Genomic DNA, 13,167 nt, shown 5'->3' on the forward strand with positions numbered 1-13,167 from the left:
ATATTGTAAACTATTACAAATACAGAACTACAACCACCACACCTTAAATATTCTAACACAAATAGGGATTTAGCTCTTTGCCAGTGTACACTCAACATGGAAGTATCAAAATACAAAGGCATAGGGTATCTGATGGGAACTTAGTTTATACAGTATGTTGCTATGGTACTCCAGTATGCATTAAAAAAATCGAATTTTTGAGATGCTGAACTAGTGATAAAACTGAAAAGATAGTTGCCATAATTTTGCCTGTCATTGTAACAGCTATTAGCCTTCATATTGAAGTAACCTTGTATTTCCACATCTCAGAGTGATTACTTTCAGGATCCCGGTGATAAAGAAATATGTTTTATCCCTGGTCACAGATGTCCATTCCAGCAGCAATTTTGATCACTGTTACTTGTCTATTTGACAGCATAATAAAATCCAGCAATGACATTCATTTTATGGTAGTAGAATCTACATTGAAGCCAGACCTGGGGGTCAACTTCAAAGGACTTTTGTTTGTGCCTCTATTAAGCAGTCCACTTCATGACGTAGAATACAAAGGAGAAAAACTGGCATAAACAGACTCACAAATCTCTTTTACGGATGATCCCTCCATAATTCAGAAACACATTGACAGCAGAATTCTTGACCTTGTCAATATCCATGGAGTAGGATACTGTTCATTTATCAAGCTACTTCTCAACACCAATTGTGTCTTAAAGTAAGCTGACATTTGTTCAAAAAAAAATAGGATTTAACACCAACTTCAAAATAAATTGGTCAGTGCTATACATGTGTAATTTTTATTTGACAAATATTTTTAAAAAGACAGAATTAATACCTTTAGGGAAAAATACGGTGCCAAGTTTTAGTATGTGTAGGACACCCTATTTGCGTGTGACACTGTTGGCTGCTATTAAAGGGCATCCTAACAGGATGTAATTACTGATACATTAGGACATTGCCACTTAGTCACATGAAACAGCACAAGGTTGCCCTGAGGACAGGATAGGGGATACCAAGACAAACCTAACTAAATGTCAGTCACAAAAAGAGGACCATAATCAATTGCCCTCCATGTCTAGCAAGAGGAAGACAAGAAACAACGTTTACATGTATAGGGGCAGATGGGAGCCGGTGCTTGTGGGGGAGCCAGGTTTTAAGCCAGCGCCCCATGAGGACGGACTCCAGCCTGCTTCCACTGCTGCCTCGGATATAGAGGTAGCAGTACAGAGGGGAGGGAGGAGAGAAGAGGAACAGGGGAGTAGGAAACTCCACATGAGCTGATATTCTCAGTACCAGCTCTTGCCTGTCCCCCCACCTCCACACTGCTGCCTCCATCAGAGGCAGCTGCAGAGGACAGGCAGCGCCACAGAAGCCAGTGCTTGTGGGGTGCCAGCTTTTAAGCTGGCTCTCCCCCACACCCCTTCCACCTAGCACTGAATCATGCCTGTTCTCCCCTCTCCCGCGCTGCTGCCTCTGGGAGGCAGCGAGAGAGGGGGAACAGTAGACTCTGTGGGAGCCGGCCCACTCAGAGAGCCAGCTTAAAACCCAGCTCCCGCCTGCTCCACTTGCTGCCTCTGATACTGAGGCAGCAAGGAGTGGGGGGGGGGGAAGCATGGGTCAATTGCTATCAAGTGGTTGATCATGGAGGCACTGCCTGTCATTCTTGATGCAGCATTCCCAGCCCCACCTTGCTCTTGTTCCCCAGCCGCAACACAGAACCTGTGCTAGTGCTACAGCCTACCCACCTTTCACAACATCAGAGTCAAAACCAGCATCCTGTTGGAGGGAAAAGTCCCATGGTTCCACACCAGATCCAACTTCCCAGGAAGTGTGCACACTGTTCCTCCTCTCTCCACAGCAATGCACATGCTTTCTTGCCTTACCTTCCTTCTCCTATTCACCAGGAAGGAAGGGTTGGTTGGAGGAGGGGCTTAAGATAGCAGTGGAGTATCCGGAAAGGCTGGATTTCTCAAAGTTGCACATGCACTTCTTCCAACCCTGCCTATAGATCCTTCCCATGATACACTCATCCCTGGAGACCCCCAGATACTGGCTGAGTTGCCTTAGCACTCTGCTCCTACTTCCTCTCCGTTGGGCAGACACCAAACAGTACCCTGCCCCCTCCCAGCCAGACACCTACCCCCAGCTTGCTCCTGTACCCTACTTCCCACTCAGATTCTGCACCCCCATCCCATACCCACTCACTGGCAACATGGGATGGCAGCACCACAGGAGGGAGATGTATCAGTTGGGGTCTCAGTGAGGGTTGGGGGTTTTGGGACTTTTTTTTGCATCTCACTAGTGTGGTCCCTGACTGATTTTTCTGTGGGTCAGTGGCCCACCTGCACCAAAAAAATGTTCCCTGCCCTCCCATAAATAAAGAATGTTGAAACATTGTGTGTTGGACATAATATTTTATATAAAAATGAAGCCTGGCCAGCAAGCTCCCAACTGGCTGCAGCATCATAAATCCCACTGCACCCCACACACCCCAACCCTGAGCCCATCATACACCTGAACCCCCTGCCCAAAGTCTCCCATGTCCCCAAACTCCTGCACCACCCACACACCACAAACTGGTGCCCTGGGCCTCTCATACACTCCAGCCCAAACTCCTGCACCCCAATATCCACAAGTCTGCAGCTTGCTCAGCACCCCAACCCTCCACCTCACCCAACACTCTCCAGACTGGAGCAAACATCTTCTTCTCCATGCAAATTCCCTCCCAGAGCTTGCACCTCTCACCCCTTCCCACACCCAAATCCCTCATTCCCACCCATCGTGTCTCAACCCAATGAGAGTGAGTAAGGGCTGGGGACAGCAAGTGATGGAGAGTAGGGGAATGGGGAGGGTGGGCCAGACTTTCCCCCACCCCTCCAAACCAGCCTAACAGAGGACAGCAGTGAGTCAGACACCCTAAACAAACTGCTCCCTGACTCTACCTCACTGCACAGATCAGTCAACCACTCCCTCTTTCCCCCAACCTACCCCATGCAGTCAGTTCCTTACCTCCCACTGCCCAGCTCAGGAGGACTGAAAAGACTGCTGGGTTTCTGCCTCTCTCCATCCTCCGACAGGACTTTCCTCCCAGCCAATTAATAATTCCAGCCATTCACTTCCTGCTTATCTGCTGATTGTCTTCCATTTCAAACATGCCACAGGCAGCATTTAGCTGCCCTTAACAGAGGCCTGCCCCCAGGGATCAGCTGATCTCTCTGCCTGCCTGGGGAGCTTTGAACCTCTGTGCAGGCCTCAGCCGTGCAGCTTAGAGACAACTTTGGTGCAAAGCCCCAATAGGTACTACCTGCCTCCTGCGTGTGCAGGGTCCTCAGTCCCAGTGTCGCCTCCTCTCACCACTGCCAGGTATAGCACAGCCCAACCTGCCTCTGGGAAAAAGAGGGGGCGGTGTCCGCTCGCAAATCATGAAAGCCCACCCTGCCTGGCCAAGCCCTGTGCAGCCCAACCTGCTCCCTGCCTCACATGACCAACCGAGGGAGCGCCACTTATACCACAGTGGCAGCACTCCTCCACCATTAGCTCCACAGCTCACGAGGGGGTGAGTTTGCTTTCTTCACCTCCCTGCTTGCCAGCTGCAGTGGATACTGTAGCCTCACAGCTGTATACCATTTCACTATATCAACTGGGGTCCAAGATGGAGACCAGCTACTAGAGCAAAAGGGAAACAAGAAGCGAAAGGAACACCAAGAAGAACCACCCACCTCCAAGACACAGCCTAAGACCAGAGGATTCTTCTGCACAACCGTGACGTGCAGGAGCTAAGACTCAGAGAGGCTGACCTTGCTTGGCCAACAGGGGACGTCTGCCTGCTTGTATCAGGATCGGTGAGCATGACATTGTATGCTTAGCATGTGTATTCTGCTTGCTTGGGAATTGTCAATAAATAGAGAAGAAGTATGTTACTGTGTGAAGCTCTTTCAGTGGCTAAAGATCCTGCAAACCTGCAGGAAGTTTTACCCTGAGCCCTAGAAACTAGGTAAAGGAAGGGATAGATAAATTAATGTGGGTAACAGCCTGTCTATTTGACACTAGAGTGGAACGAGTGAACAATCGAAGTGACTTTTTGATAGGCTTTATTTTTTGCCCGTAAAATGCTAATGCACATCTCAGGGTGATGGAATGAAGCCAGTCTGGACTGTTTGTGGATATGACTTACAGTTCTCCTAGCATCCTGACTCCTCTGATGAGGAAAAGATTAGGCTCAGCTCCATGGCCAGCACAATCTGTGCTGAAGTCTGGTTACCACTGCTGATTGGATAGGGGATAGACTTCTCAGGGCTCCCATATTCAACCGGGATCAGGCTCTCCCTTGTGAGAATCAGCCTGACGACAGAGTTGTTTCCTAGATTGCTGATGTAGGAAGATGACAAGATCCTTCAGGGAGTCATAAATCAATGCTCTCCTCAGCAGCCATAACACATTACACCTCTGGTATCCATGGAGGAAGTGTCTTGGTGAGGTTCAGTGCCCTACACGACCGTATGGGGTGACACTAAATGAGACTCTTGTCAGTACTGCTCCTTCAGATTCCAGTGCTTCATTTTGATCAGTGCCACCAGCTATGCCTTGTTAATATAGCATGAGTTCTGAGGAAGTCCTGCTCTCATGAACTATCATAGCTATGAGACTTAGGAGGCCTTACATCCTTAGGGCTTGAGTCCAAAGACTTGTCAGACAGGAGAAGGATTTCCCCTCTTCAAAGTAGAGTTAGAGGGAGATACACTTTTACCTGTACGAAACTGTCTCTTGTTCTTATGAAAGCCAGCAGTGAAAGGTCTTCAGTTCTGCTCCATCCCACTCCTGAATCAAACATCATGGTGCCAGGAGGCCTACATCTCAACACTGCTGGGTGATATGCAGACTAGTACTGTATCCCAGGTCTCTCTGGGATCTCATTAAAACTCCTTGAGTTATTTCCTAAGCTAAAGTTCATGCGTCTGTCAAATTAGCCTAGGAAAGGAATGGCAAATACTCCGTTGCCTTTATTGCCTCAGAGAGGCTGATACTGGCCATCACAGCTTGGGAAAAAAAGCAGGGACAGGAGACAAAGCTATTAAAAAAAAGTCTCATTAACCTAATCATAATCTAAAGTTAAACCTGTACCAAGGGCAGGGAGACTCCCTGGAGGAACATTTTTAATAACTAACTAGAGAGAAAAAATGGTATGAACACTATGTACAGTTAAAACTGGTGACCTCCATCTCTAAGTATTTCAATGGTATCAGTTCTGGCACTAGAGGTTTCATACAGGCTATGCAACGGTAGAGGAAGGAGCTGGAGAGGCAGTTCATCTGTACTGTCTCATATCCTTGGTACAGAGCACAAAGAATAAAGGACACAAATATGGACCAACAAACAATGCTTGTGAGATTGTTAAGATCCAGAGGCCTTGGCTTGTCTTTTCCATTCAGACTGAAAATTCTTTAGGGGAGGACTGTTTCTTACTGTATATTTGTAAAGAACTAGTTCAAAGGACTAGTTCAAAGGAGCCAACTCTAAGTTTATATCTTGTAGGTGCCAATACAAATAAATTATAATAGTCACAATCAATGCCCCAGGACTTACTAATTTTAAAGCAAACTCTCTCTTATGTCACAGAATTTCTTCTCCTTGAACTCTTCCCCAGATGCTACAGAAATGTTTTATTGAATACCAGCACTGTTCACAAATATGATCAGAAAGTGGAGTAGCACATAGTTTTCCCTTCATTGTTACAGTGAAGAGACATGAAACAGATCAAGACAAACTTAATTTTACACTTGAAAGAAGAAAAATATTTTTCTTCTCTTCAAATGACAAAGCTTCTTAGCCAAATACAGGCCAAAATTTAGAACTTCTGTTAGACAGCGCTCTCTTGTGGTTTTTTTCATGTTAACTATAAATGAAGAGTATTGTGTAAAGAATAAATTAGACTAAATGGCTCATTTGAGAATTTTTGTTTATGGGAATAGCACCAATTCATCTCTCAAGCCTATTTTTCATTCAGTATTTCATTTTTATCTGTCTGGCATGCCAGTAGTCTAATTTATTTAAAAATAATGCCTTTTACTCCTTATTCAAAGCACAGTGCAACATACAAATATGCAGTGTCAATTTACATTGACACTTTTATCCTTGATCTTTAATTGGAATTCACAACTGACAATCTGTGCTTTACCAAGATATTACCCAATGCATTAATTTTTCCCCAAAACTTGTTGGAATAAGTTCAAGCGCCTCATAACTTAATTCAAACATGTTACTATACAAGCAAACAATTTTATTAAGTTCAACATCTTTGTGCACTCAGAAAGTAAATGTAATTCCCACAAGTGCGATTTGTTTTTAATAGTTTAGACTAGAAGACTTTTTTGAACACCACACTAAACTGCATTTTACTAGAAAGAACTAAGTGAGACCATTTAACAATGACAAAACCCCAATCCCCTGTGTAGTAATGGACATATTACTGTATACCATAATGTGTGCAAGTATGTAAGCTATTAGCACAATGGAACAAGTTGAGACTGGGAACTCCTATCAAATGAAAACTTACTTGTTACAAAATAGTGTTTTCCTTAAGCATTTGTGCAGTGCCAGTGACTTTAAAAATAAGCAATCTGTGTGTCTTTAGAAAAAAAATCAGAGCCTTAAAAATAATTATATGAATCTTCGCTATCTGGCTTTTATCCAACTGCTAAACATGCATTCTTCAAATGAAACAGTGTGAAATATTTCTTGTTTCACTACTACATGCTCAGAAAATAGGACTTTTTGCTTATATAATGTAACTAATTTTGTTTCAAACCCCACCAGAAATACCACTGCAGTAGATATTCTCAATCAATGAAAATGAAGTGGGTGAGGAGGTGGAGAAGAAAAGTTTAATATCTCACCTGTTCATTTTCATCAACACTCCTTGATTTCACTATACAGGATGATGTGGGTCTGACTTGGGCATGTGCAAGATCCTGTGGGACACTTTGAGATGAAGGCATTGGAGGCAAGGGTGCTCTCCGCTTCTTTGGCATTTCAGATGGCAATGTGTTGGAGTCATATTGCTTGGAAATGGTGTTAGATCGGTTGATAAAAGTTGGCCTGGCCTTGCTCATCACAGGAGTGGCTGGGGCACTGGCAGTCTTAAAAAGGAGAGGGAAAAAGATAAAACATTTTGAGAGCATATGAACCAGCAAAATCTGATTGTCCTGTGAATATATTTCGTCATTTTTAAAGCAAAATGTCATCTTACTTGTTCTCGTTTCTTCTTGCTTCGCTGAAAAAAGCTGAAAAATCCTTTATTTTCTTTCTCCTTCAAAGTACTTAGGTTTTGAGACATGTGGCAGGAATCTAAAATGGAAAATAATTCTAGTATTTGTTGCATACATGTTATGTTTGGTATATCCTAACAGGCTGGTAAGGGACTGTGTAGTAAAAAAAATCCTGTATCAGTAGTCTTTTGAAAGTACAATTTGAACAAGCTTCTTGATATTACCATGCTTTTTGCATTAATTCTTCTCCTGAAGCCATCATAGGTTAGCATAAATTTTACTACTTGCCACAGTATGTGAAAAGTACTCTTATATTAACATTACACTAAACAGTCAATCGTGTTCAACAAGATTTTAGTTTAAATTAAAATTTTAGACTTCCACATAAACTGCCAAGATTCAGGTTCCTGAACGGAAGAAAAATAAATGTACTATGAATGTAGTGTTTTTAATTTAGCATGTCATTATCACACAAATCCATGGACATACGCCTAAATGAAGATGTGACAATGGTAGTGTGATGACACCTCAATATGAGGAGCACATAAAAAACTAGGTATAAGTCATGGCAAAAAAGACACCAAGTTCTTGCTAAACCTGGCAGCAGTGGTTTCATTCAATCAGGATTCTACAAAGTACAGGCAGTCCCCGGGTTACGTACAAGATAGGGACTGTAGTTTTGTTCTTAAGTTGAATCTGTATGTAAGTCGGAACTGGCATCCAGATTCAGCCGCTGCTGAAACTGATCAGTTTCAACAGCGGCTGAATCTGGATGCCAGTTCTGACTTACATACAGATTCAACTTAAGAACCCCAGGCTCCGCGGCTTTGCTCTGCTTTGCTCCCCGTCCCCCTGGTCTGCAGACCAGGGGGACGGGGAGCAAATCAGAGCAAAGCTGCAGAGCACGCGGGCAGCTGACAGCCCAGCTGTAAGTCAGATCCGCGTAACTCGGGGACTGCCTGTAACTGGTTATGCTTGAAAATGTCACATGGCCTGTAGAAAAACTAAATGTTTTAAGTGCACAAATATTGACAACCCATGTCACATACACATGGGATAACTCTGAGTGCATAAAGCGGGAGGAGAATGCAAGGCACCTCTTTCAATCTGTATTTCTTTGTGTTTTGGAGAAAGATTCTCTCCTATACATCATGTCCCCTTTTAACTATCCAGTCCCTCTCAATTCATAGCATTGTCATTCTGCAGATCACAAGTAAAGGCATGGTTTATGAAACACAGATGTAATGTATAGTGCTCATATGCCAGGAGAGTAAAGTCTCATGAATACAATGTGTGCTAAATCATGCATCCAGAAATCCAAATTAAAACTTGATATAAAGTGATTACACAGTGGACTGGGTGAGGGCAGCAGAGTGGAGTAGGCTACTAGGCTGCTCTGGATCTCACCTCTGCTCTGAGTGTGGGAGTGAGTCTTACTCCTGCTGCCTCTCTCCCCCCCTCCCCCCCCAAGTAATCACCCAGACGGCTCAGACCCGGACCCCTCCATATGATGGCTGAGGAGCCTTTTAATTTAAGGACACATTAAAAATGCTTGCTTAGAAAAATCTATGTGGAAAACTTACAACTCTTGGTTTATCTTTTGTAAGGAGAGAAGCAAAGCAAGCTGCTTAGATATTCTGCCTTTTTTGAAGTAAACATTGTTGGTGGGGAACTTTTCAGCCTGGAAATCATTGAATTCAAACATTTCCTAGTTATGGATTAATTTTCCTTAATCATGGGGAAACTTTATTTACCATCTGATTTAGCCAAGCAGTCACATGTAAATCACTAGAAGAACTAACCATTGTATGCCTCTACTCACATCAGGGTTCCAGAATTAACCTTTTAGTAAAAATGTTTTGATCATTCAGTACTACAGCAGCTCATAAAGAACATCCTTTTGCATTGATCAAAGAGCTACCCTGAAGTAAAATGTATTGTATGATAGATAGGCAGTGTACCAACTTTGGTAATAATACCTCGTGCAAGTCTCATATTATAGGACATGAAGGTACTTAGAATCATAGAATAATAGGACTGGAAGGGACCTCAAGAGGTCATCGAGTCCAGCCCCCCGCCCTCAAGGCAGGACCAAGCTCCACCTACACCATCCCTGACAGATGTCTATCTAACCTGTTCTTAAATATCTCCAGAGAGGGAGATTCCACCACCTCCCTTGGCAATTTATTCCAATATTTGACCACCCTGACAGTTAGGAATTTTTTCCTAATGTCCAATCTAAACCTCCCCTGCTGCACTTTAAGCCCATTACTCCTTGTCCTGTCCTCAGAAACAAAGAGGAACAAATTTTCCTTGTTAACCTTTCAGTCAATAAATGGAAATATCATTGAACTACAACTCTCAACTAGAGTTTATATATGTACTCTTATTTCACTATTCAGCTCTGTAAAATTTACCTTGCAAAGAGGATAAATTGAAGTCAGCAGCTGAAGTGTCTAGAGAAAGAAAAATGGTACATTAGTTATGAAACTATTTATTAGATGCAAAACTTCACTGTAGATTGAGGGAAAGCTGTAAATTACATATCAGTTTCCACACACAGGAAAAGATAGCATGTCCCTTTCATAAAGTCTTCCTTAAGCAGAAGAGCAAATATCTTAATTACCTAATACTAACAACCAGAATTTGAACTAGCATGAGTGAAAAATGCAGATTTTTTTATATCGAAGACAAGAGAACCATCTATGTACGTGCAGACTGAGTTCTAGAGCACATTATATTAAAACTAACACACTGGTTAATATTTATCTTGAGAAGCAAATAATAATATTCTGATAAAAATCAATCCATCTGTCCACCCACCTTCCTGGATTTTTTTTAAATTGGGAAGAGAAGGGAATTCATTTTGTATATAAGTTCACTATGGGTGTTTGCTTCAGGCAATTGTTGAAAGGATTCCGATTTTAATTATTTTGGATTACCTTTATAGCCCCAGAACCAACTTCACTAAAATAGCTATTCACCCTCACTTAGGGAATAGATATTTAATAGGAAGTTATAAAAAAAATATTTATGGCATTTTTTTCTTTGCTTTAAATTTTGAGTATAATTAATTGTCTTTTAAACACAAAGCTGGAATCTGGGGAACAGTTTTCTAGCTCAAACCACACATTTTTTAATTTAGTCATTTGACCTGTCAAAAATTATTCTCAAATAGTCTTAAAAAAGTGAGCCAGGAAGAGTCAGGGAAATGACCTCAGACTAATTTTTTGTTGTCCAAAGTATTAAATTGAAATAAAAATCAGTTGTTTCCATTACTCAGTACTTTCCTTCATGAAAAGGAGCATCCACTTCAAGTCATCATTCCCAAAGTGAATCTGTTATTCAGACTGAGAATCAAGAGGGGGGAAAAAAAATACCACAAGGGACCTAGTATTTTTTGCTTGGGAAGGTCAGAGAAATTTAAACATGCTGTCAAGAGGCATACAATACAGAAAAACTCTTTACATTTGGAGTGAGGTCTTTGTGATACACCATTTATGAGGGGTTTTGTTTTCCAATAGAGGAAAAAGAAAACTACTGTAGCAACAATTAGCCTGTAGATAAACTGGTGGCTTATTGTATTTCTAGTCTACAATATAAACTTGTAGTTATAAGCAGGGCTCGACAAACAATGTACTGTACTCGCCTGTGGCAAGTAGTTTACACCCCGGAAGAGCCAGAGCAGAGCGATCTGCGCATGCGCAGAGCGCAGAAACGCGCGACTGGTGAGCGGGGCTCACCGCTGCTCGGCGAGCCCTGGTTATAAGTAACAATTTAATAAAAATAGAGCTGAGCAAACGATATTAGATCTCTGTCCCAAGGGAAATTTCGGCATTTGTTTTTGTCCCAAAATTGGATAAAAAAATTAAATTTTTAGATTTTGCATACTATCACATTCTGTGGAGAATTTCAATTTGTAAATTTATAACATTGTTATTACATTTTTGACTGAAATGAAACTTTCCCAAAATTAAACTAATTTTTTTGTTTGCTAAAATAACCTAAATGAGTTTTTTTGACTTATTTCAACATTAACCTACATTTCTTCAGCGCACATAGCGTGTGTCTAGACTACAGGGTTTTGTCGACAGAAGTGGACTTTTGTCGACAAAACTATGCCTGCCTCTACACTGCTGCTGAGTTCTGTCGACATAACATCAACAGAACTCAGCAGTTTTGTTGATGGCTGTAAGCCTCATTATATGAGGAATAACGCCTTTTGTCGACTGAGTTCTGTCGACAGAAGGCGTTATTGCATCTACACTGTCATGTCGACAAAGCGGCTTGCTTTGTCGACAGAACTGGATGTAGTCTAGATGCTCTTTGTTGACAGAAGCTTTGTTAACAGTACCTGTTGACAAAACTTCTGTTGACAAAAAGCCTGTAGTCTAGACGTACCCCCAGTCTCATGGAAGTTGTTGTTTTGAGCCCCATTCCATCTTACAGAACAGGATCCTTTTTTGGACTGAATCTCCCAGAATGTATATGTATATGTATATGTATATGTATATGTATATGTATGTGTGTGTGTGTGTTCGTTCCATGTCATATGACATGATTAACAATGAAGTCTCTTATGGCAGATGTAGTCCTCCAAGTTGCCATAGGCGAGAAAGCAGGCTGGAAGGGCGAGTCACTGAAGAGTGCAGTCCTCCCTGTCTTCCTCCCCCCACCATGGGGCTGAAGCACCAGGGGAGTAAGGTGTTTCAGTTGGGGGCCACATCAGTGAGGGACTGTGGATTTTGGAGGGTTTTTTTGGGGGGGGGAGGGGAGAGTTGCACCTCTCGTGTATGGTTCTTGACTGATTTTTTTGTGGGTCTGTGGCTCCCAACCCAAAATAGGTTCCCTGCCCCTGCCATAAAGAAAGAAAACACTGAAACCCTGTCTGTTCAACATAATATTTTACTTTATTTAAGAATGAAGCCTGGCGAACAAGCCCCAATTGAGGCCCAGACCCCATCTGGCTGCAGTGTCATAGCACTCCTTCATGCCCCCCATACATACACTGCACCCTAAGCCAATCATACACCCAACCCCCTACCTATAGCCCCTCATACACCTCAACCCAACCTCCTGCACCCCTGCCATAACACTCCTGCAACCCCCCACACCCTAACTCTGACATGAGCCCATTGTACTCCTGAATCCCCTGCCCTAAACCCGCATACCCTCACATCCCCTAACTCCTGCACCCCCACATCTCCTGCCATAAGATTGACAGAAGACAGCCTGAATGTGTGCGTGAAGCTGGATGTAACCAGTTATCATGTAAAGTTCAAAAAATATGCGAAAAGATACAATGGCAGAAGTCCCATTAAATAATGTCTGTGACTACAATGTTTCATTTATGCTATTCATCATGTCAGTTAATAATAGTAAGTTGTATATTTTCAGTCATGCAAATGGGCATTTTTATACAGCTCTTTGTTAACCACTTGTTCCGAATTTTCATGCAATTCAGCTTTTTTATTTGAAAAGGTTGCCAACCCCTGGCCTGGAGCAAAGACCAGTGTCTCGGGCTGGTATCCAGGAGCAGAACTGACAGCTGGGAAAGCAAACTTGACCTCCCCATATCTGGCATACTCCTGAGCAGTCCTGAACCCTGGTCCTGAATGCGCTGAATCAGGGAGTCCACCTGTATTTGATTTTTCCAGTGGAAAAAAGTCACTGATCAAAATTTCTCAACCAACACTAAATAAAAGCTGTTATTGCAGATACTGCTAACTATGGTGTATTTAGGAAACAGAGATCAATGTCTTTGAAATAAAACATACCAAGTTATGAGGCTAAGGCAAAAACGAAAATTTACATTATGCCAAAGGCAGGAATAATGACTATAGAAAGAAGGTACATAGAATGTTGCTAGGACATTTAGCTGAAACACAATAGCCCAAGGGTGGGCAAT

The 13,167-nt window shown here is 42.5% G+C and overlaps 1 protein-coding gene across 4 annotated transcripts in view; it reads right to left on the reverse strand.

Moving 5' to 3' along the window:
- COBLL1 (cordon-bleu WH2 repeat protein like 1) overlaps positions 1-13,167 on the reverse strand; it is a 125,083-nt gene that overhangs the window by 25,307 nt on the left and 86,609 nt on the right. For all 4 annotated transcript variants that reach the window (XM_089779739.1, XM_075933515.2, XM_014580739.4 and 1 more), the window contains 3 exons: positions 9,677-9,715; positions 7,241-7,338; positions 6,888-7,130 (listed from right to left, as the gene is read on the reverse strand). In XM_089779739.1, coding sequence (XP_089635865.1) covers positions 6,888-7,130; positions 7,241-7,338; positions 9,677-9,715 — 380 coding nt within the window. The remainder of the gene's footprint in view (positions 1-6,887; positions 7,131-7,240; positions 7,339-9,676; positions 9,716-13,167) is intronic.

The sequence above is a fragment of the Pelodiscus sinensis genome, chromosome 7, assembly GCF_052426305.1.
Source record: "Pelodiscus sinensis isolate ZL-2025 chromosome 7, ASM5242630v1, whole genome shotgun sequence".
Lineage (NCBI taxonomy): Eukaryota > Metazoa > Chordata > Testudines > Trionychidae > Pelodiscus > Pelodiscus sinensis.